Below are 22,271 nucleotides of genomic sequence, written 5' to 3'. Positions count from 1 at the left end.
CGCCTGTGGGCTGATTGTCTTTGTGGCTTTCAAAATAACCCGCTCCCTGATCTCCTGCCGAGGAGAAAAGTGCAATCAGAAAAAGAAAAAAAAAAGAAAAAAAAGAAAACAAACAAACAAACAAACAAACAATGTTTGAAGCTGCGTCAGAAGTCCTCTTCCACCGTCCTGCTCCCTTTGCTGCGCTGAAGGAGGAGCTGCAGAGCTCCCCGCTCGTCCCCCAGCTGCCAGAGCCGGGCTCTGGCCCCGGGGGCTCCGTGCTAACGGCTCCTCTCTCCCCAGCCGGCCACAGCATGGACCTGCTCGAGCCGCTCGTGAAATTCCAGGTCGGCTTGAAGAAGCTGAACCTTCACGAAGAAGAGCACGTGCTGCTGATGGCCATCTGCATCCTGTCCCCAGGTAGGACGGCGCTCCAGCTCCCAGCTCCCCAAACCTGCCGGGTTTGGGCCGCATCAATGCCCCCCCCCCCCCCAAAAAAAAAACAAAAAACGCCCCCCATCCCCTCCTCACCCTTCGTCGTCGGCGTTTCCCTAGATCGCCCCGGCGTGCAGGACACCTCGCTGGTGGAGGCCATCCAGGATCGCCTCTCGGACATCCTGCAGACCTACATCCGCTGCCGGCACCCGCCGCCCGGCAGCCGCCTGCTCTACGCCAAGATGATCCAGAAGCTGGCCGACCTGCGCAGCCTCAACGAGGAGCACTCCAAGCAGTACCGCTGCCTCTCCTTCCAGCCCGAGCACAGCATGCAGCTCACGCCACTGGTGCTCGAGGTCTTCGGCAACGAGATCTCCTGACTCCCAGCGCCGCGGGCCGGGGCGCCCACGACTAAAGGGATAAGTCAGCCTGGCTTCCCCGGGGAGCCCGGGCACGAGGTCGGACACGGAGGGTTTGGTTTCACACTACTGCAGCTCCTGCTTTGGCTCATCCACGGCGGCCGAGGTTTGCTCGCTGCAGAGCGGTCACGGACCAAAATCTGCGCGTTTTTTCCCCCCCCACCACCACCTCCACCGGCGGCTTTTCCGCTCGCGTGCCCCCCGCGAGAGCTGACTTATCCCTTTCTGGATGTTTTTTGAGGCTAGGCCGCCTCGCACCACTTCTTTCTGACCTGAGAAGTCGGGCTGCTTGGGAGGAGAAGCTGGGGGTTTTGCACAGCCGTGGCGCCGGGGAGCTGCTGGCGCCGGCTCCTGCTCCCCTCCGGGACCCGAGGGACCCCCCGCGCTCGCCCCGCTTCCCGCAGGGCGACGCCGACGGGACGGCACACCCCAAATCTCCGCGGGGAAACGCTGCGGCCGTGCTAAAAGCACTCCTCCGAGAGGCAAAATGGGGGAGAAAAACCGCGTCTGGGAGCAGCCGGCCGAGCTGCGATGCGCGTTCCTAACACTACTGCCTTCCCCGGGGGGGGAGCGGAGCTGTTGGGGGGGGGCCTCCTGCAGCCACCACCACCCCCCCCCCGGCCCGTGTCACCCCCTCTGCTGCAGCTCGTGGCGGGGCCGGGCTCTCCGACCACCCGCGGGCTAACGAGGCATCGCCTTAACGATGGAGGTGGGGGCTCGGAGGGGGCACGCTGAGGTTTCCCGTGCACCCGTACTGGGACTTCTGAGGCTGCCCGGGGCACCCCGTCCCCTGCTGTCCCCCCCCCTGCCGGGGTGGCCCTTCGGGTGGGGACAGCAGGAGGGCAGCTCGGGGACCCCGGAGGCCCCCGAAACATGGAGCAGAGGCGGAGGAGAGCAGGGGGAGCCTCGGTCCCAGCGGGCCCCTCAGCACCGAGACCCCGCCACGGCCGCCCCTCCGCGGGACACCGGGGCCTGGCCCCCAGGGACAGCGGTGCCACCAGCGCGGGGACGGGCGGCCGTGCACTTTAGGGGGGGGGGGGGGGGGGGGACAGGGACACGACATCGGGTCGCTTGCTGCAGCCGCCGCCGCCGCCACGTGCTGCTCTGTGCAAATAAATATCGCTTGGGAACGGCGCCCGGGCTGGTTTTTGGGGCTGTCTGTCTCTGTCTGTCCGTCCGTCTGTCCGTGCAGCACCGTTCCCGTCCGTCCGTCTGGGTTTGTGTCAGCGTGGGGCTGCTGGAGGCGTCCATGTGTCCGGCCGGGCTCTCCATGTGCCCACCCGTGCGCAGGCGTGGCTGTCCGTGTGTCCGTCTGTCCCCGTGTCCTTCCATGTCCCTGTGTCCCCATAGCTCCCATGTCCCCCATTCTCCGTCCTTGTGTGTCCCTGCGCCCCATGCTCCCCATGTCCCCCCCATGTCCCCCCATGTCTGTTCTGTGTCCCTGCTCCCCGTGTCCCCATGTCCATGTCCCTGCGCCCCATGCTCCCCATGTCCCCCCCATGTCCCAGTGTCAGTGCCCCCCATGGTCCCCCCCGTGTCCATTCTCCCTGTGTCCGTGCCCCCATGCTCACGTCCCCCCCCTCGTGTCCCAGTGTCCGTGTCCCATGGGGTCCCCCCATGTCCGTTCTCCCCATGTCTGTGATCCCTGTGTCCCCCAATGTCCCCCCATGCCCCCCGTGTCCCCCAATGTCCCCCCATGCCCCCCGTGTCCCCCCAATGTCCCCCCCAATGTCCCCGTGTCCCCCAATGTCCCCCCATGTCCCCAATGTCCCCCCACGTCCCCCCTTATCCCTCCATGTCCCCCCCATGTCCCCCCGTGCCCCCCCATATCCCCGCCTCTCCCCGCCCTCCCCCCCCCCGCGGCTCTGCGCACGCGCAGCAGCAGGAGGCGGGAGCCCCCACCACCACCACCACTTGACGCATGCGCGGGGCGGCAGGGCGGGGGGACTCGGGGCGCGGCTGGGCGCATGCGCAGAGCAGCCGGGCGTCGCTGGGGGTGGGGGCGTGACCGCGGGCGAGGCCGGCGCATGCGCAGTTAGAAAGGGCGAGGGCGGGGGCCGGCTGGGCGGGGCTCAGGTGGGCGGGAGAGGGCGCGTGCGCAGTCAGCGAGGCGGTGTCGCGCGTGCGCAGTCGGGGGGGGGGGGGGAAACCGGGGCCGGGCCGCGCACGCGCAGTGATGCGTCGCGCCGCGCGGGCTTTTCCCCTCATGGCGGCCGCCGGTACCGGGAGCGGGGCCGGGCCCAAGCGGCCTCGGCCCGGCCCCGCGCCGCGCATCGGCACCCACGACGGCACCTTCCACTGCGACGAGGTGCTGGCGTGCTGCCTGCTGCGCCTGCTGCCCCAATACCGGGTACGGCCCGGCCCGGACCCCGCCGGGGCCCCGTGAGGGAGCCGGGGCCGCCCCCGCCCGCCCGGGCCCAGCCGGTGTCGCCGTTTGGGCCCCGGCCCCCTGTGGGGACCGCGGTCGTAGCGCGGGGCCGCTCTGGGGTCTCCCCGGGGACCCCTCGGGGGTCGTGGGGACACCTGGGGCCACCCTCGGGGTCTTTGGGGCAGCCCTGGGGTCCCCCAGCCCCCCCCCTTGGTGTCCTGGGGGCCTCCCTGGGGTCCCCGCGGTCCCCTCGGGGTTCTTGGGACCACCTGGGGGCCACCCTGGGGTCCCCTGCCCCTCCTCGTGTCCTTGGGACCACCCCGGGGCCACCCTGGGGCTCCTAGTGTCCCCTCAGTGCCCTTGGTCCCACTGGGAGGCCACCCTGGGGTCCCCCTTCCCCCCCTCAGTGTCCTTGAGACCACCTGGGGGCCACCCTGGGGTCCCCTCTTCCCCCTCGGTGTCTTTGGGACCACCCCGCCCCCCCCTCAGTGTCCTTGGACCCACCCGGGGGCCACCCTGGGGTCCCCTGCCCCCCCTTGGTGTCCTTGGTTCTACCTGGGGGCGATCCTTGGGGTCCCTTGTCCCCCCTTTGGTTTCCTTGGGGCCACCCTGGGGTCCCCCATCCCACCTCAGTGTGCATGGTCCCACTTGGGGGCCACCCAGGGGTCCCTGGTCTTCCCTTAGGGTCTCTGGGTTCACCAGGGGCTACGTTCAGGGTCTCTGATGTCACCTGGCGGCCCCTCTGGGGTCCCCCGTCCCCACTCGGTGTCCTTGGTCCCACCTGGGGGCCACCCTGGGGTCCCCCCTCCATGTCCTTGGGACCGCCCTGGGGTCCCCAGCTTCACCCAGGGGCTGCAATCGGGGTCTCCGATCTTACCTGGTGGCCACCCTGGGGTCCCCACTCCCCCCGGAGTTCCCCCCCGAGCCTCACCCCGTGCCCCCGCAGGATGCAGAGGTGGTGCGCACCCGGGACCCCGAGCTCCTGGCCGAGTGCGACGTGGTGGTGGACGTGGGGGGCGAGTACGACCCCGAGAGGCACCGCTATGACCACCACCAGAGGTGAGCCCCCCCCTGCCCCCCCCCAACGCTGGGCTCCCCAATTACGGGGGGGGGCCCTTGGGGCTGAGCCCGCCGCCCTCGCAGGTCCTTCGCCCAGTCCATGCACAGCCTCCAGCCCAGCAAGCCCTGGACCACGAAGCTGAGCAGCGCCGGCTTGGTTTACTGCCACTTCGGCACCCAAATCCTCGCCAACCTCCTGGGGCAGCCGGAGGACGGCCCCGCGGTGACGGCGCTCTACGATAAGGTACGGGGCGGGGGCTCCCGCCCGCCAGCTTTCCCCGCGGCTTCCCCTTCAGGGGTGACCCCGTAAAAGAGGGGGCCGCTTCCTCCCAGTGCCTGGTGCTTGTTCCAGGCGGGGCTGACCCACCCCCCCCGTCCCCCCCCACCTCGTCCCCAGCTCTACGAGAATTTCGTGGAGGAGATCGACGCCATCGACAACGGCGTGGCGCAGGCGGACGGGGAGCCCCGCTACGCCCTCACCACCCACCTCAGCGCCCGCGTGGGCCGCCTGAACCCCCGCTGGAACGACCCCGACCAGGACACCGAGGTGGGGGCGGGGGGTGGGGATGCGGGGACGCGTTCCTCGGGGCCACTGCTGACCCCCCCCCCCCCTGCGTCCCCAGGCGGGGTTCAGGCGGGCGCTGGAGCTGGTCGGGGGCGAGTTCCTGGACAGGCTGGACTACTACCACCGCGCCTGGCTGCCCGCGCGGGCGCTTGTGGAGGAGGCCGTCCGGCGGCGCTTTGAGGTGCTCCTGGGGCTGGTTTGGGGGGCGGGGGGGGAGGACGGGGGGGGCAGAACGGCGGGGCTGAGCCCCGGGGCCGCGGGAGGCCACCTGCCCTCACTGTGAGCCTCCCCGCACAGCCCCGTAGCCGGGGGGCATGGCCCTGCGCCCCGTATCCCTGCATCCCCTGCGCCCCATATCCCTGTGCCCCTGCGCCCTCTGCACCCCATAGCCCTGCACCCCCTGCAGCCCATATTCCTGTGCCCCATAGCCCTGCACCCCACATCCCTGCACCCCATGCACCCAATATCCTTGCACCCATGTCCCTGCACCCCATATCCCTGCGCCCCCTGCGCCCTGTTTCCATGCACATGACCCCCCAGCACCCCACTATCTGCTCACACCCACCCCGTACACCCTCGTATCCATGACCGTGCACCTCCCCGTGCCCCAACACCGCTCCCTGCGCACCCAAAATTCCCCTCTATGTTTTTCCCCCCCCCCACAACTGTGCCGGGACCGGGGCAGGGAGGGCGGCTCTGCTCTCCGGGTGGAGGGAGGGAAACCGAGGCACGCAGCGGTGCTGGAGGGGGGGGCGCGTGGGCAGAACCCCCTCCAACCCCCCCTCCCGGTGCCGTGGCGCCGTCACGCCGCGGTCCCCCTGCAGGTGGACGCGAGCGGGGTGGTGCTGGAGCTCCCGCGGGGCGGCTGCCCCTGGAAGGAGCACCTCTTCGGCCTGGAGAAGGAGCTGGCTCTGCCCGAGCCCCTGCTGCTGGTGCTGTTCCCCGACCGCGGCGGGCAGTGGCGGGTGCAGAGCGTCCCGGCGGGGCCGCACACCTTCGAGAGCCGGTGAGCCCCTTGCCGGGGCGTGCCCCGCGCGGCCCCGTGCCAGGAGGGGACGGGATTTCACCCCGCAATTGCCCTTTTTTTTTAATTTTTTTTTTTCCTCCCCCCCCTCGTGCAGCCTTCCCCTCCCCGAGCCGTGGCGGGGGATCCGCGACGAGGCGCTGTCGCAGCTCGCCGGTGTCCCCGGCTGCGTCTTCGTGCACGCCAGCGGCTTCATCGGCGGCAACCGCACGCGGGACGGGGCGCTGGAGATGGCCCGCAGGACGCTGGCGCTGCGGCGAGGGGCAGGAGAGCAAAGTGGATGAGTTCCCCGGCGGGGGGAACCCCAAAAAGAACCGCCCCCCGCCCCCCCAGGACTGCCGCGGGGGCAGAGCGGGGTCACAGCTGGACGCTGAAGCAGCGGCGCTGGGGTTTTACTGGTCCCAGTTGCAGCGTTGGATTGGTGCGGGCGCAGAGACCTGAGCGAGAGGATTTTGGGATCCGGCGCTCTGAAGCTTGCCCCCGTTCCTGTTCCGCACCTGCTGCCCACGGGTCCCCAGCCCCAACACCAGTAAAAACCAGTGCGGTCCCATCGCAGTTGCTGCCCTGGCAGCTGGGGGGTGATGGTGGGCACCCCAGGGAGTGGGGGGGGGGCACGGTGGGGCTGGGAATCGGGGCGCAGAAATGGGTGAAGGCGTCAAAACCCCCCCCCCCCCGTGTCCCCCCTGTCCCATCTGGCGTCACCGGCCAGCTGTCCTTGGGGGGGGACACACACGGGGCCCCCCCCCTGCTCCCAGCACGGCTCCGGGACGATGCGGGGGGCGGCCTGGCTGCTCCTGCTGGCTCTGGGGCTGCCCTGCTGCCCCCGCCGCCCGCTGGGGGGGCCCCGGGGGCCGCCCCCCTCCGGGGGCCGCAACGAGACGGTGACGGGGAGCCGTCGGGCGCGGGCGCCGGACGCGGCGGCGCTGGTGGCCGTGGGCGGGTGGCTCGGTGCCCTCCTCGCCTGCGTGGGCCGGTTCGTGCGGAGGAACCGCGCCGAGACCCGGCTGCACCTCGAGTACCTCCGGGCGCTGCCCTGCGAGCGGCCGAGCCCCGAGGAAGAGGAGGAGGAGGAGGAAGAGGAGATGCTCAGCACCGTCCTCTGACGCGCCGTGGGCAGGAGGCGGCAGCAGCGGCTGAAAATTGGGGAAAATTGGGCTGAAAACTCGGGCCCCAGCGGCCGGAGCAGGTTCGTACCCCGTTTTTTTACGCCCTGGCCCCCTGCCGCCCCCGCTGTCCCGGCACGGCCCCGGCCGGGAGCTGGCTGCTGCCCTCCTGCCCCGGGGTGGAGGGGATTGGGGGGGGAAACAGGGTCCCTGCCCCACTTTGGGGGGTCCTGGGGGTGGTTGCAGAGCTGGGGGGGGGAAGCAGGGCCCTCCCCACCATGTCCTGCCCCCCCCTCCAGGCTTTAGGAGGGCGATTACAGCGTAATCCTAGGGATTAACCGAGTGTAATCCCGAGCTTCGCCACGCTGCCCCTCACAGCTAATCCCTTCTCCAGGCCCATCTGCTCCCCAAAAAAGCTTCCGTGCTGGCCAGGCTCACGTGGGCCAGCACGAGCCCCCCCGCCAGGGACCCCCCTCACAGCCCCCAGGCTGAGCCGAATGGGCGCAGGAGCCAAAATTTTGGGTTTAAGTGAGCTGCCGAGCCTTTGGTTCACTTCAGGTGGTTCCTTACACCCTCGGGGCGAAGCCCAACAGCTGTGTTTTGGGGCAAGGACCCCTCCAGCCCTGGGGGCAGCCCTTGTTTGACCCCAAAGCAAAGCCCAGCCCCCCCCCCCGTACAGCACCGAGAGCACCCAAACCCTGCGGCGGGTGCCTTCAACCTGCTTTAATTATTAATTAAGGCACAGAGCGGGGCCTGGCGCAGGCTCCCCTCCGGCCCCACGGAGCACCAAAACCAAACCCAGGCGGGCGCAGCTCCAGGAGCATGCTCCCCGCCACGCTTCCGAGGAAAATCCAACGCTGCTTTTGCGCGAGGAAAAAAGCGAGGTGCGGAGAAGGCAAGGGGGGGAGGAAGAGTCACCTTTAATCCGAACAGCGCCGGCCCCCCCGCGCCGCCCACCCCGTCGGGCGGCTGCGGGGACCTGCAGCGGCTGGCACGAAGTCACTCGAGCCCCCGTCGGGTCCTGGGAGGGGGGGGAAGAAGGACCCGCAGCTGAGCGCAGGGAGGCGGCGGAGGGAACGTCCCAGCACCAACTTTTGGGGAAGGGGAGCTGCGGGGGGGGAACGCGGCGGGGCTCACAGCTCCGAGAAGAGCGGCTGCTCCCGCACGCTGGCGCTGGGCATGGCCACGACGGGGCTGCGGCTGGGGCTGGCGCGGGGCACGCGGGCGCTCACGAAGAAGAAGGGGACGTGGCTGATCTTCCCCGTGGACCAGCACTGGAAGGAGACGCGAGGAGGTCAGCGCCACCGTCCCGCACCCACCCTGGAGCGACGGGATGAGGCCCGGCGCTCCCCGGGACCCAGGTGAGGGCGCCTTCCTCGCCCTCCGCCCATGCTGGGACATTTTGGGGACATTTTGGGGACACAGACCCCGTGCTGCAGCCCCCGTATTTCTCACGGAGGTACAGGGAGCCGCAGGAGGCGCTGCCCAACGCCCAGCCCCACTCACCACGGTCAGGAGGGCGCCCTTCTGGAAGCAGGGGTGGAAGGCGATGAGCTGGGGCCGCGCGTCCTGCTCGCCCCGCAGGAATCCGCTGCCAGGGGAGGAAAAGCCACGGTCAGTGTCCCCACGGGGCCGGCGCCACCGCCCCCGTGCTGCAGGACGGCTCCGGGTCACACCAGCGACACGCAGCCCGGGGTTAAGGGACGTCTCTGGCTGCGCTGCGGGCAAGGGCAACCCCAAAGAAAGGGTTTTGAGGGTAACATGGCCAAAATGGAAGCAATTCTGGGGGAAAAGGGGGTGCCGGAGGAGGAGCGCAGGACGGCAGCGTCTTCCCCCTCTTCCCCACCACGTCCCACGGGTGGGCAGCAGCCAGGCAGCCCCCGGTGCCGCAGGAGGCCCCCCCCCCCCCCCCACCGGGCGCTACGCACCAGGGCAGGAGCTCGAAGACGGGGCTGTTGCGGGTACGAAACACGGCGACGACCGTCTGGCTGCCGGGGGAGTCGGGATTCCCTGCGGGAGGGCAGGAGAAGCGGCCGTGAGGATTCCCCGGGTCCCAGGGGCGCGCTGGTGCCGGGCTGGGGACAGCAAAACTGGGCTGGCCGCGGGGGGCGGCCAGAGGCAGCCGGGCGCTGCGGAGCACGGGGCAGGGGGAAAGCCGGCTGCGGAGCTCATCTCCTTCGCGCTGAGGCAAGCAGGAGCCCAGGACGGCGCTTCCAAAGCCCCTTCAGTGATCGTAAAGGACAGCCCCGAGGCCCTCAGGCAGGCAAATTCGGTGGAGCAGGGTTTGGGCGCCAGCTGAGGAGGCTCCTTTCGAAACGCCCCAGCCTTCCAGGGGCGATGTGGGGGCCCCGTCCCTCGAACGCAGCGGTTATTTTCCACCCCACCGGTTCCTGCACCCGGAGCCTCGCAGGACCTACGCCTGCGGGCACAGAGGACTGGGGGGGGGGAGCCAGCTGCGGGAGTCCTGGGACCCTCCAAGGTTTTCCCCCCTGGTTTCTTCCCCACCCAGCTTGAAGCAGGACTAAACAAAAGCGGCCGAGCTCGGGCCCAGCGGTTCTGACACAGCTCAGGCCCTCTCCCCGCCGGCGGCTCGCATCCCCAGCGCCGCTTTTCGGGGCTCTCTCAAAGGTCTGCTTTGTCTCGGGGCGGCGCTCGCCCCGGCTGCAGCCAGGAGGGCCTGAATGCCTCGATTATCCCCGGGGCCGCTCCTCCGACAGAGCCAAGAGGCCCGGTGGGGCTCGAGGCGCAGTGTGGGCGCTGCGGGAACACGGAGAGCTCGCGGCAGGGGTGGGTGAGGGGACTGATCCTGCTGGGAGCGAGGAGGGGACGGAGCTCCCTCGCCAGGGGACGCAGGGGAGCAAAGTCCCGGTGGGGAAGGAAGGGGAGAGGGCGGGCGCTGCCTTGCTGGCCCCTTGCCCCTCTGGGGTTCATCCCCAGCCTGCTAGAATGGGGATTTTTGGGGTGAAATCGGCGAGGATGAGCCCGCGCCGGGGCGGCACCTCGCCGTTACCTCTGATGATCGCCGCCAGCCGCTCGCCGGTGGGGTCCCACACCATGGAGTGCACTTCTCCCCCGATCCTGGAACCCGCAGGAGCACGGTGAGCCCCCAGCCAACGGCCCCCACGCCGGGGGCTGCTGGCAAGGGGGGCACAAACCCCCCCCCGCCCCCCCAAGGTGCTGGGGGAACGGGCACGGGCAGACCCACCTCTCCTCCCCATAGAGCGTCTCGAAGGTGGTCTCCGACAGGTCTGCCACGATGGAAGCTGTTTTCGAGCCCCCCACTTGCCCCTGCATCTCCCCTGAAAGAAAAAGTCCCAAAGAGCCCGCTCGCGACTGGCTTCCCGTTCCAATCACCGCCCTAAATCACACTCCTCGTTCCAGCACGACACCCAATTTCTGTTTCCTACAGCAGCTGCGTAGGAACCCCACTGCTGTCCCCGCAGCATCTGCCTGTGTTCGGGGCGGCGGACAGGGAAGGCTTTTCCCTCGACAAGCGTGAGGAGCAGCTGCCTTCGTGGAAAAAAGCCACGTGAGCTGGGCACTGGCATTGTAAAAGCTTCCCTGCAAACTGTGACTGTAAGGTCGCAACTTGAAGCAAGGAGCGACAAAAAGGGGGAAAAAATTGACACCAAGCTGCGTTTTGAGAGCCCCCAGGAACCTGCTTCTTCCCCACCCGTGTCCTGGCTTTGCACCCAGCAGGCTGGGAACCTCACCCAACGAGCGAAAAGCCTTTGTGGCCAACCCCAGCCAGGGCTGAGAGCAAGGCAACGCCTCAGGGACCCAGCGCTGGCTCTTGGAGAGCGTCGCGGCGCCGGCTGGCTCGGGCAGACTCACCCCTGTACTCGGAGAAGGACAAGGAGTAGATGACGGACTCGCCCAGCACCGTGAAGAGCAGCCGGCTGCCGTCGGGACTCCAGCACCCCGTCTGCAGGGCACAGAGGCACGTTAGCGCCCGCCGCCAGGGCTGGGGGAGCTGGCAGCTCGCGAGCGCCTTTCTGGAGCCAGCCGGACGCGGGGAGGGTTACCGAAACACCCCGCGCGGCTGGGAAACGCCCGCTGGCGGCCGACGCCGTCCTACCTGGCAGCGCCCTTTGATCGTGGGCCACCTCTCGCACGTCCACATCTGAGCCTCCCACACTCTGGAAGAGAAGCAGGCCGACGTGAGCAGGACAGACTACGGGGACCTGCCCCGCTTCTGCCTCTCTGAGAGGAGCCCGAGACACCAGACCCAATTAACCGCCAATTTACCCCACCCCCCAGCATCGGTCACGGGGGAACGGGAGCAGCTAGGACACAAACAAGCCCCTTTATTTAGGGGCAAACGAGAACGGTAACGAGGGCTGAGAGAGAAGAGCTCACGGGGGCAGCAGGGAGGGGAGGAGCAGGACCAGGAGCTCACCTGAACACCGCCGAGGGGGTGGCCGCCAGCACCTTGCTGCCATCGGGTGACCAAGCCAAGAAGGTGACACCGCCGCCCCCAAACCACTGCAGCTGGACGCAGTTCTCCGTGGACACGTCCCACACCTGGAGGGGGGGCACAGCAGGGCTGGGAGGGTAGCCGGATACTGCACGGGAGGCTGCGCAGCCCCGCACCTGCCGGGACGGCTCCTGACATCAGCCAGAGCCGAAATGGGACGCTGCGAAGGGTTGCGAATGGATCGGGGAACGCGGTCTGATGCTTTCAGAGCTGAGTGCCCCAAATTCAGGCGCTCAACCACCCCCTGAGGAAACCCAAGTTCAAATTCAGGACCTAAAGCACCCCCTGAGGAAACCCAAGTTCAAATTCAGGACCTAAACCTCCCTCTGAGGAAACCCCGTCCGACCCCAGCGGCCGCACAGCCTCCAAGGTGGCCCAGCGGTGGGCTGGCAGCTCCAGACCCCGACCGAACAAAGACCCCCCTGACCAAACGAAGCCCCCCCCGGCTCACCAGCATGGCCGTGTCCACCGGCGAAGCCGAGAGCAGCAGCCCCCCGCTGGGGGCCCACGCCAGGCTGGTGACGGGGCCGTGCCCGGGGTAGGAGAGCACCTGGGCGCAGCCGGACGAGGGCCTGGAGGGAAGGAAAGGAGGAAAAAAAAAAATAAACCCAGCTGCTGGCACCGCAGCCCAAAGCCTGGCACCCCAAAGCCTGGCACCCCAAAGCCTGGCACCCCAAAGCCTGGCACCCCAAAGCCTGGCACCCCAAAGCCTGGCACCCCAAAGCCTGGCACCCCGGCACCGCGGTCTCCCCGGCAGGACGACGCCGGCCTGGTTTAACCCCGAGCCAACCGAAAGGGGCCGGCGGCAACCCCCCGGGGGGGGGCTGGCACCTGGTGGAGAGGGAGGTGGGGTCCAGGTGCCACACCAGGACGCAGCTCTGGCAGGCGACGGCGAGGATGGAGGCGCACAGCGGCTTCCAGGCCACGGCGGCCACGTTCCTCTGCAGGCGGTGCTTCAGCGAGGGGATGGTGGCGCTGAGGAGGAGGAGGAGGAGAGCGTGATGAAGGGCAAGCGGGGGGGGGATCGGAGCGCTCACACCGCCCGGGGGGCCGTCTCCCAGGGTCCTCTCTCCAGCTCTGACCGCAGTGGGGTGCCTAAAAGCCTACGGTGAGGGTGCCCCGCTGTGACCTGCTTCCTTCGGGAGGGGGGGGGGACAGAGGGGACCCCAGCCAGGTGACACCGGTGCGGCGAGCTGGAGCACACCTCACGTGGTTAAGCGCCAAGCCCCGTGCTCCCCACAGCCCCGGCCCGGGGTGAGCTCTGGCACTTGCGGGCTTGAAATCCCAGCTGGGGGAGAGCGGCTCAGCGGGGAAGCGCTGGGGGGGCCGCAGAAGGAGCCGGGAGAGTCGTCTCTTAAGGAGGGCTTTACACGCCTGCTGAGACACGCCAGGGGGGCAGGGAGACCTGGAGGAGAAAGGAGGCTGGAGGACACCCGGGAGGCTGCTCCGCCTGCCCACGCGCTGCAGGGAGGGGAAGGAAACCCGAGCTCGAGGCTGGAGATCCTGGGAGGCACCCTGGGGGAGCTCCTGCAAAGCTCTCGGGACGGACGGTGCCAACGGGAGCGGAGCTTGGGCACCCGCGGGGACGGGGGCGCTGGAGGAGCCCGGGGAACGTGCTGGAGGTGGCTTCGGGAGGGTGGGACGGGGGCAGGCAGCAGCCTCCTCACCTGCTGGAGTTGTACACCCGGACGGAGTCATCCAGAAGCGCCACCGCGAACTTGCTGGTGTGCGGGTGCCAGGCGAAGGCGCGCACGGTGCAGCCGGTCCTGCGGGGACGGACGGGGCAGGGCGAGCGGTGGCAGCGGCCCAACGGCCCCACGGCCCCGCCGCCACCACCCCGCAGCGCCCCGAGGCCAACAAAGGCAGCTCCCAAAAAGTCACCGCTGAAATAAACCCAACCCTTCCCTTTCGCCGCTCGGCAGGGTCACTTTCTCTGCTAAATTCCCGGTTCTGGCAATTATTCGCAGGCTCTGCCACGGAGCTGGTTAACGAACAGGCAGCAGCTGTCGTTTGGGGGAATTTTCCGTGCCCTGGTTACGTTCGGTGCTGCTTCTACATGCGCGCAGCACCGGGGGCACGCTCTGCCTCCTGCCAAAGTACCCAAACGGAGCAGCGCAGGACGTTCCCCCAGCCTCCCCTCACTGGGAGCACAGAAAATCGGGCTGACCCCGTCCTCCAGGCGGGGCCGTGCCTGCCGAGGGGGCGACGCGCGCACAGCTCAGGACTCACCAGTCGACCGCCTGAGAGAAGGCAGCGATCATGTCTTCGCTGGTCAGCTTCAGGGCGAGGGGCAGACGGGGAGAAAAGTTAGCCCGGAGCTGGCAGCAAATCCCTTCCCAGCCCCCCCAGCTCCACGTTGCTCCCTCTGGAGCACTTTGCTGCCCCAACACCCCTCCGGCACCCGTTGATCTCCCTTTACGGGAGGAAACGGGCGGTGTTTTTAGCTGCCCGCCAGCAGGTTGAACATTTCGCTGTGTTTTCAGCCAGAAAGCCCCCACCCGTCCCCCAAAGCAGCCCCTGGAGCGGGGACGTGGCACCGCGTTATCCCCGGTTCCCCCCCGCGCTCCCCAAAGAAACAACTCACCGAGAGGTGGGGGAAGAGGGAGCCGTGCAGGGAGGAGAGCCAGCGGCACACGGCCAGAGCGGAGCTCGAGGCCGTCTTCAACCACTGCAGACCTGCGGAGGGCACGGGGCCGTGGCGCTCCGGCACGGAAGGGGCCGAGAGGCAGGGACGGGAATGACGGGACGGCCACCGGGGGAGCGAAGCGGGGCCTGGCGAGCTCCTGGAGACGTCCCGGCCCTGCCAGCAGCCTGCACTCACCCTCCTCCTCCTCGGCGCTGGCGATCTCCTTGAGCAGCCCGCACAGCCCCGCGTCCCGCCTGCGGCGGAAAGCCGGGTGAGCCTCCCCCGAGCGCGGCCGCGGGGACACGTCCCCGTCCCAAACCTGCTCCCGGGGCATCTCCCCGTGCCTGCTGCGAGGCCCTGAGCCCCCCGGGACCTGCCCCAGCTGCGCCGAGCTCCCTTTCACACCACGAGCCCCCAGTTTATAGCGAGCTGGGGATTCGCCCCCCCTGCATGGAAAAGCCCCAGAGCAGGGCGCAGCCTCCAGAAAAAGGAGCCTCCAGGTGGCGTTTAATGGGGCTGGGGGCGGTCACCAGCTGAAAAGGTGGCATGGGGCCGTACCCCCCGGGGCTGTAACCCCTGGAGCCATCCCCCCCCAGGGCCCCGCTCCCCTAGGGCTGTAACCCCCCCGGGGGTGCCGGCACTCACCAAGCGTTGATGCACCTCTTCCAGAGAGCCTCGCGGTGGTGGATGAAGGCCGGCCGGGTGCCGTGCTCCAGCCGGCCGGGCGCTTTCAGGCCGTCCTTGGGCAGGCTGAGGGTGGGCAGCTCCGCCAGCTGCGGGCACAGGCCGGGCACCGTGAGCGGGGCCGGGGCACGGCGGGGGCTGCGGGCGGCCCACCCAAGGTGGGGGGGGGGGGGGGGTGGGTCTCACCTGGCTCTGGAAGGCGAGCGGCAGCGGCTCGCAGAGGCGGCCGCACACCAGGACGTTGTTGAGCTCGTACAGCGTGGCCATGCCCGGGGGCGGCGGCGGGGGGAAGAGCCCCAGGGAGCACATCCTGCGCCGGGCCTGCGGGGAGAGGAGCGACCGGTCCCGGTCCTGGTCCCAGCCTGGGTCCCCGGTCCCCAGCCCTGTCCCTTCCCCGGTCCCAGTCTCGGTCCCGGGTCCCCGGCCCTGCCCCTGCCCCTTCCCCGGTGCCGGTCCCGGTCCCCAGCCCTGCCCCTGCCCCGTCCTCAGTCTCCACTCCCCGGCCCCGGCCCGGTACCGTCCCCGTTCCCGCTCCCCGGCCCCATTCCCGGTTCCACTCCTGCCCCTTCCCCGGTGCCGGTGTCCCGGCCCCTGCCCTGCCCCTGCCCCTACCCCCACCCCGGTCCCGGCCCTTTCCCAGTCCCCTCGGCCCTGCCGTGTCCACAGTCCCCGGTTCCGGTCCCGGTCCTGCCGCGGCCCTTCCCCGGTTCCGATCCCCTGCCCCCGGCCCTGCCCCGTCCACAGTCCCCGGTCCCGGCCCCGGTCCCGGCCCCGGTCCCGGCCCTGCCCCTTCTCCGGCCCCGGCCCTTTCCCGGTACCAGGCCCTGCCCCGTTCGTGGGCCCCGGCCCGGCCCTACCGGTTCCCGTTCCCGCTCCGGTTCCTGCTCCAGCCGCCGCCGCCGGCTCCCCGCGAGGCCCAAGCGGCGCCGCGCGCGCTCCCCGCGGGCGGTTGGGGGTTGGGGGGGGCCTTAAAGGGGCCGCGGCTCCTCGGCGGGTTCGGGGAGCACGGCGGGGCCGGCCCCGTGCTCCCGCCGGGTTCCCCTCCCGGGTGTGTTTCTTCTCCCCAGACGAGCTCTGTGCGGGACGCTGGGGGCACCCCGCGCCGCGGCGGGAGCTGAGAAATATGGGGGGGACCGCTCGGGGAGGGCGTTGCCCCTTTAAGGGAGGCGGTGCGCGGCCGCGGGGGCGGGAAAGCGGCACGTGGGGGCCGGCGGCGGCGGCGCGCCCCCCGCACGTGGGGGCCTGAGTGGGGCCAGCACCCCCACGGGCTGGGGTCCCCTGGGTGCCCGGGTAGTATGGGTGCCTGTATAGGAATACCCCCTTACTGGGCTCCCCCGGGTGCCCAGGTCCCAGGGGTGCCCATATGGGAACACCCCGCTGTAGGGGTCCCAGGGGTGTCCATATGGGAACACCCCCCCCCATTGGGGTCCCAGGGGTGCCCATATGGGAACACCCCCCCCCATTGGGGTCCCAAGGGTGCCCATATGGGAACACCCCCCCTGTAGGGGTCCCAGGGGTGTCCATATGGGAACACCCCCCCCTATTGGGGTCCCAGGGGTGCCCATGTCTTGTGGGTGTCTATATGGAAACACTCCCCTATTGGGGTGCCCTGGTCCCATTGGTGCCCATATGGCAATACTCTCTATTGGGGTCCCATGGGTGCCCAGGTCCCTGGGGTGCCCGTATGGGAATATCCCCTACTGGGGTCCCACAGGTGCCCATGTCCAGTGGGCTCCCATATGGGAACACCCCCTATGGGGATCCCATGGGTGCCCATATGGGAACACCCCCTATGGGGATCCCATGGGTGCCCATACAGGAACACCCCCTATTGGGGTCCCAGGGGTGCCTGCAACCCCCAGCACCGAGGTCCCACGGGTGCCGTGCACGCCCCGCTCCCCCCAGCCCAGCCCCTCCGGCTTGGAGCGCTCCCAGCTCCTCTTCGTGGGCTCTCATTTTCCTTCCCTCCCGTTTTCGGCTCGCTTTTATTATATTTATCTCTGTGTTTGCCTTAGCGGCCGCAGAAGTTATTTTAATTTTTTCAGGATATTAAATAAACGCTCTGGCGGAGGGGGCTGCGGCGGGAGGCCCTGCATTCCTCACCCGTTACGGAGCGAGCGGGGTTTGATAGGAGACAACGATTTGGACGGCGCCGATCGCTGGAAGACATCAGAGCCACCGCAGGGCTGGCGTGGCCTCGCGGCTTCCCTTCGCTGGGACGCGGCGGCGGGAGCCGAGCCCCCCCCAAAAAAAAAAAAATCCACCCCACCCCACCCCGGGGGGTTCGGGAAACCTCGCACCGCCGTGGGGGGCTCTGGGGGGGCCGTCGGAGCGGGGCGAGGGTGGGTTTGGGCTCCCCGTGGTTTGGGGAGGCTCCGGTCGGGGTTTGGCTCGGGGACGCAGCCGGATGCGCTCGGCGCCCGTTGGCACCGGCCCACCCACGGCGAGCAGCGTTTTGGGGGGAAAAGCCCCTAAAAAAGCCAACTTGTGTCTAGAGGGGGTGCGGCGGTGGGGGGTCATCGTGCAAGCTGGCGCCCGCCATCCCAAATTCAAGGCCCGTGGAGGTGGCAGAGCCATCCTGGGGACGGCGTTGTCACCCGCCGCAGCACCACATCACCCCGGCTGGGGACATCCCCGTGCCTCAGTTTCCCCTGGGCACCCCTGGGTCCCTTCCAGCCGCGGTGACTCAGCGCGCGGTGGCACACGTGGCCGGGGGTGGTGGCACCCGGGGCCCCGCCACGCTGGCACGGGGACCCGCCGCCGTCCCCGTGGGCGCTGGGACGGGAGGCGGCCGAGCACGAGGCCGCTTCCGCCTTCCTCTGCCTTTTTCCGTGGCTTTTTTGGGTTTTGCAGAAAAAAAAAAGAAAAAAAAAAAAAAAGCCCCAAAATGGGGCTCGGTGCTTCAAAGCCCTGGCAGGAACCCAAGGCGCTGGGGTTGCTCGGTGAGGGGGGGGCGTGGGGGCGCTGCCAGCCCGCGGTGCCCAAAATCCAGGGGTCCTCGGCCACGTGTGGCCCCCAACGCGCCCCGGCGCTGTCACCACGTGTCCCCCGCCGGCCGTGGGGAAACTGAGGCACGGGGCTGGGCTGGGCTGAGCCCGGCAGGATGCTCACGGGGATGTGCACGCGCGTGTTCCCCTGCACACGCGTGTGATTGTGTGCTCCCACGCATGGATGTCCCTGGGGTTGTTGGACACGGGGCTGGGGGCACGCGCGCGTGGGATGTGCCCGCGTGGTCACTGCAGGTGGGGGACCCCGGTGGGACCCCAAAAGCGGCTTGGGGCACGTGGGTGGTCCCTGAGCCTGGGGACATGGGGATGAAGGGACACGGGGACATGGGGACATGGGGACGTAGGGCTATGGGGGTGCAGGGACGTGGGGCAATAGGGCCACGGGGTCACGGGGCTATGGGGACGTGGGACCGCAGGGTGCTGGGAACGGGGACATGCAAGGAATGGGGACATGGGGACAGTGGGACCCAGGGCCACGGGGCGATGGGGACACAGAGGGACGAGAGCACAGCGAGACGGGGCCGCCAGGACCCAGGGGACAGGGGACACAACCGGATTGTCCCCAGCACTGCTCACGCTGCGCTGCAGTGAGGGGACGCGGTGACGCCGAGCAGGGACATCCCGTGGGGGCTGGTGGCACTTTGTGGGGCTGGGTCCCCCCCGCACCCACGTCCCCGCGTGCCTCAGTTTCCCCCCAGGAAGGGATGAGGGCAACACCCGGCGCAGGACAGGGGGGCACCGCGCTGCTGTCGCTCCTGGATAATCCCTTTATTGCTTTTATTTTTTTTTTGGGGGGGGGGGGGGGGGTAGCCAGCTAATGAGGGGGGGGTACATCAGCGCCTAACGACCTGGGCGTGCTAACGAGGCGGAGGAGAAGGGGCAAACCCTGTCCCTGAGCTCTGTGCGGGGCCAAGACAGCCGGCGAGGCGAGAAAAGGGGAGGGGGGGGGGGAGAGACAAAAAGGGGGCGCTCGCCTCGAAAATCCCCCCCCCCGGCGCGCCCCCCCCCAGCACTCGGCGAGCCCCCGCCCCGCGCCCCTCGCCATAATTTAAGACATAAATTATAATTTATAACGGGGAGCGGCTGCCGGCCCCGGGAGGGTGTAGGCTTGGCGGCGGGGGGGGGGGGGGGGAGCACCCCGAAATAAATATCCCCGGCGAGGAGGAAGAGGAAGGAGGAGGAAGAGGAGAAGGAGGCGGAGGAGGAAGAGGAGGAGGAGAAAGGCGCGGGGCTCAGATCTCCAGCAAGCTGCTGGCCTCGGGGCTGCCGGCGTCCTTGTCCGGCGAGGCGGCGGCGGGGCGGCGCGGGGAGCCGGGGGGCTGCTCGGCGGCCCCCACGGGCGCTTTGGGGGGGCCGGGCTCGGCGTGGGTCTTCTGGTGCTTGCTGAGGTGGTCGGAGCGGGTGAAGCGCTTGCTGCAGAGCAGGCAGGTGAACTTCTTCTCCCGCGTGTGGGTGCGCACGTGGCGCTCCAGCTCGTCAGAGCGGGTGAAGCGCTTGCCGCAGAAGAGCCAGTTGCAGACGAAGGGCCGCTCGCCCGTGTGCCAGCGCAGGTGGGCCTTCAGGTGCGACGCCTTGCCGTACACCTTGCCGCAGCCGGGGATGTGGCAGCTGTGCACCGGCTTCTTGCGCAGCGCCCCCCCCCGCGCCCCCCAGCCGCTCCAGCTCCTGGCAGTTGGGGCAGTCGCAAGCCGCTCGCCCCCCCGGCGAGCCCCCTCCCCGAGGCCCTTTGCCCCCCGCTTCCCCCAAGCCGCTTTTGGGGACCGGGGGTGGCGCCGGGACCGCCGGCGTAGGGCGGGGGGTTGAGCGCCCCGAAATCGGAGCCGTAAGCGGGCAGGGGGGGGGCTGAGGGCGGGCTGGCCCTGCAGGGAGCCCTGCAGCCCCTCGGCGCCCGCCGGCCCCCCCAGCCAGCCGCCGTTGGGGTGCACGTCCCACCAGGCCGGGGCCGCCGGCCCCGAGCCCCCCGGCAGCCCCCCGCCGATGCCGCCCTTGTACCAGGAGCCGTAGGGGTGCGGCATTTCCAGCGAGGGGTAGACGCCCGGCAAGCAGTCGCCCGATGGGTGCCCCTTGGTCGCCACCACCACCGGGGCACCCAGCACCTCCTGGGTGCCGGCGGGCGCAGGGAAGGGGTGCCCGAAGGGGCCGTAGTCGGGACCGTAGGGACCGGGCGATGCCTGGGGGCTGGCGGAGGGCGAGAGCAGCCCCGGGCCGCTGGGGAAGGCGGCGGTGTAGGAGTCGCCCATGGCGGGGGCACCCAAGGGTGCTGGCGGAGGGGGCGGCCGTCAGCGGGGGCACGGGGCCATGGCGGTCTGCGGGAAGAGGGGAAAAAGGGGGTTAGAAGAGAGGGGAAGGGGGTGCTGGGGGGGTGTATGGTGATGGGGGGCGCCCAGGGCAGTGGGGCACCCAGCACCGTGGGGCACCCAGCGTGATGGGGCACCCTGCTGCTGGGGGCACCCAGTGCAATGGGGCACCCAGCACCCTGGGGCACCCAGTGCTGTGGGCACTTTGCACCACAGGCACCCAGCACCCACACCCCAACACCCAGCTCCACGGGGACACCCACCGCCCCCCTCCCTGCACCCCCGTGCCTCAGTTTCCCCCCCAACACCCCAACTGCGGGCACCCCCACCCCCCCCCCCGAGCAGGGGCTTCTCCGAGGGCTCGTAGCGAGGCTGTGCCGGCAGCGGGGACCCCCGCAGCCCCCTCCCCGCCGCCTCCCCCCGCTCCCAATCTCGGCTCCTGCTGCCTTTATGGCCTTTTAATCGAATTACGCTGCGGCCTCCCCCCTCCTCGGCGACTTCCTCTGCTTTTATTCCCTCCCTGGCTTTCAGCTGCCGCTGCAGCCCCGCGCCGCCGGGCTGAGACCGGGCGTCACGAGCTGCCCCCCGCCGCCCAGCACCCCCGGCTTTTCCCTTTCTGTCTTTTTTTTTTTTTTTCCCCTCCTTTCACCCACTTTGTGGCTTTTTCAGCTTTTTTTTTTTTTTATTTCTTCTTTTTTTTTTTTTTATTCCTCCCCCCTTCCCTCTTTGCCGCGGTTATTGCTCCTATTTTTAAGCCGGCCCCGGCCGCGGCCGCAGCGCGCTCCCCGGCCCTCCAAGGATAACAAGGGCCAGGCCTGTGCCCCGGGAACGCTGCCCTGCCGCGAGAGCCGAGGTAATTAAAACCAGGGCGAGCGTCTAACGGAGGCACGCTTAAAATAGTGTAAACCTCCCATAAATCAGCTCCGCTTGCGCCGGGAAATTAGGAGCAGGGCCGGCGCCCCGGGGAGCCGCGGGCTGAGAACGGCGCGAGCTCGGTGCACGAGTGGCTGCTGCCGGGGCCGGTGCTGCGGTGGCTTCGTGCCCACCCCCCCCCGTGTCTGTGCCCTGTCCCCCGTGCTGGGGACCCCCATCCCCCGCTGTCCTTCCCCCCCCCCCAAATCCAGGAGCAGACCCTGCCGTCGGGGTGGCCCTGGGCAGCGGTTCCCTGTCCCTGGTCCCCAGGCTGCGGGTTTTGGTCCCCAATTCCTGGTCCCCGGAGTGTGGTCCCCAGTCCTCGGCCCCCTTGTCCCCCAACTCCATTCCCTGGTCCCCAAGCCCAGGTCCCCAACCCCGTCCCTGGTCCCCTGGTCCCCAACCCCTCACTCCCAATCCCTCGGTCCCCAGAGCGCAGCCCCTGTTCCCTGCCCCCAGTCCCTCATCTCCCATCCTCGACCCCAGGTCCCCAAATCCCACTCCTGGTCCCCGATTTGTGCTCCCTTGTCCCCAGTCCCATGTCCCCAAACCTAATCCCAGCTCCCCGAATCCCAATCCCAGCTTCCCCAAACCCCAATCCCTGGTCCCTTGTCCCCATTCCCTGGTTCCTCGTCCCCAACCCCGTGTCCCCAGCCCCCCAGCCCCTGTCCCCACGGTGCCTTTGCCCCAGCCCCAACCTCAGTGGGTGGCCCGAGACCGGGACCCCCCTCGGCCCCTGCCTCAGTTTCCCCATCCCCGCTGCTCCCAGCTCCTTCCAGCCTACGGCCACCAAACGTGGGGGTCCCCGGGGGCCACCCGTCACCCAGCCAGGCCCTGGCTCCACCGTGCGCACGGTGGAGCCGGCCCCCGGGAGGGGACAGCATGTGGCAGAGGTGGCACTTGGCACTGTCCCCTCGCCACCGCAGCCCTGTCCCCTCCCTGGGGACAGCAGCGACCCTGCTGCGGTGGGGGACACCGAGGTGGGCACAGGGACAGCGGGAGGGAGGATCAGGCCCTGCGTGGGGAAGGGGGACACCGGGTCCCCATCCCCTGCCGTGTGGGTGTCCCCGTCTCCTGGTCCCCACGGCTCCCAGGGACCGTGGTGGCTTCTGGTGCCAGCCCTGTGTCACCGCAGGGCCCTGGCTGTCCCAGGGTGGCCCCGCGCCAGGGGAAGACGTGGCCTCGTCACCGGGTCCAGGGTGCCACAGCCTTGGGGACAGACGTGTCCCCATTCCCAGGTCTGGGGCGCAACGGCCCTGGGGACAGACGTGTCCCCAACAGCAGGTCCCGGAGTACCGCGTCCCCCGCGAGCGCC

At 69.4% G+C, this 22,271-nt stretch overlaps 4 protein-coding genes across 7 annotated transcripts in view; 2 read left to right on the top strand and 2 right to left on the bottom strand.

Moving 5' to 3' along the window:
* Window positions 1-1,988, top strand: part of VDR (vitamin D receptor) — a 32,907-nt gene extending 30,919 nt beyond the window's left edge. The window contains 2 exon segments of the mRNA XM_080570871.1: window positions 283-399; window positions 535-1,988. Of these exon segments, the coding sequence (XP_080426997.1) occupies window positions 283-399; window positions 535-794 (377 nt within the window). The 3' untranslated portion in view covers window positions 795-1,988.
* Window positions 1,989-2,967: 979 nt separating this feature from the next.
* On the top strand, window positions 2,968-6,399 carry MYG1 (MYG1 exonuclease). 2 transcript variants are annotated; one of them, XM_080570868.1, is made up of 7 exons: window positions 2,968-3,183; window positions 4,148-4,260; window positions 4,345-4,504; window positions 4,658-4,807; window positions 4,884-5,006; window positions 5,650-5,831; window positions 5,947-6,399. In XM_080570868.1, the coding sequence occupies exons 1-7, from the start codon at window positions 3,010-3,012 to the stop codon at window positions 6,131-6,133; spliced, it is 1,089 nt and encodes a 362-aa protein (XP_080426994.1). In that variant the 5' UTR covers window positions 2,968-3,009; the 3' UTR covers window positions 6,134-6,399. The 2 variants fall into 2 exon arrangements, with proteins under 2 accessions (XP_080426994.1, XP_080426995.1); XM_080570869.1 differs by lacking the exon at window positions 4,658-4,807 and having other exon boundaries at window positions 2,986-3,183.
* A 1,453-nt stretch (window positions 6,400-7,852) lies between these two features.
* AAAS (aladin WD repeat nucleoporin) lies at window positions 7,853-15,735 on the bottom strand. Of its 3 annotated transcripts, none has more exons than XM_080570865.1 (19): window positions 15,597-15,735; window positions 14,926-15,060; window positions 14,701-14,828; window positions 14,251-14,309; window positions 14,014-14,105; window positions 13,659-13,705; window positions 13,097-13,195; window positions 12,634-12,834; window positions 12,261-12,404; window positions 11,881-12,001; window positions 11,352-11,476; window positions 11,031-11,091; window positions 10,787-10,877; window positions 10,158-10,251; window positions 9,963-10,030; window positions 8,881-8,962; window positions 8,459-8,543; window positions 8,090-8,226; window positions 7,853-7,973 (listed from the first exon to the last, which is right to left on the bottom strand). In XM_080570865.1, exons 2-19 carry the CDS (start codon window positions 15,046-15,048, stop codon window positions 7,952-7,954), a joined length of 1,779 nt encoding a protein of 592 aa, XP_080426991.1. In that variant the 5' UTR covers window positions 15,049-15,060; window positions 15,597-15,735; the 3' UTR covers window positions 7,853-7,951. The 3 variants fall into 3 exon arrangements, with proteins under 3 accessions (XP_080426991.1, XP_080426992.1, XP_080426993.1); XM_080570866.1 differs by lacking the exon at window positions 15,597-15,735 and adding an exon at window positions 15,558-15,581; XM_080570867.1 differs by lacking the exon at window positions 12,634-12,834.
* Window positions 15,736-18,944: 3,209 nt separating this feature from the next.
* On the bottom strand, window positions 18,945-20,115 carry SP7 (Sp7 transcription factor). The gene is given in 4 exon segments (XM_080570870.1): window positions 18,945-19,387; window positions 19,389-19,514; window positions 19,516-19,587; window positions 19,589-20,115. Coding segments are annotated over 4 exon segments (1,005 nt in total). The 5' UTR covers window positions 19,988-20,115; the 3' UTR covers window positions 18,945-18,979.
* Window positions 20,116-22,271: the final 2,156 nt, after the last annotated feature.

The sequence above is a fragment of the Anser brachyrhynchus genome, assembly GCF_964034855.1.
Source record: "Anser brachyrhynchus genome assembly, chromosome: 29".
Lineage (NCBI taxonomy): Eukaryota > Metazoa > Chordata > Aves > Anseriformes > Anatidae > Anser > Anser brachyrhynchus.
This window is presented reverse-complemented; position numbering and strand designations above follow the sequence as displayed.

Excerpts from the sequence above, each read along its gene's own strand:
- MYG1 (XM_080570868.1), top strand. The coding sequence starts at position 3,010 with ATGCGTCGCGCCGCGCGGGCTTTTCCCCTCATGGCGGCCGCCGGTACC. Across the intron at positions 4,261-4,344 it reads CGCTATGACCACCACCAGAG|GTCCTTCGCCCAGTCCATGC; the intron begins GTGAGCCCCCCC and ends CCGCCCTCGCAG. Across the intron at positions 4,808-4,883 it reads ACCCCGACCAGGACACCGAG|GCGGGGTTCAGGCGGGCGCT; the intron begins GTGGGGGCGGGG and ends CTGCGTCCCCAG.
- AAAS (XM_080570865.1), bottom strand. The coding sequence starts at position 15,048 with ATGTGCTCCCTGGGGCTCTTCCCCCCGCCGCCGCCCCCGGGCATGGCC. Across the intron at positions 10,878-11,030 it reads CGATCAAAGGGCGCTGCCAG|ACGGGGTGCTGGAGTCCCGA; the intron begins GTAGGACGGCGT and ends TGTGCCCTGCAG. Across the intron at positions 10,031-10,157 it reads ACGCTCTATGGGGAGGAGAG|GATCGGGGGAGAAGTGCACT; the intron begins GTGGGTCTGCCC and ends TGCGGGTTCCAG.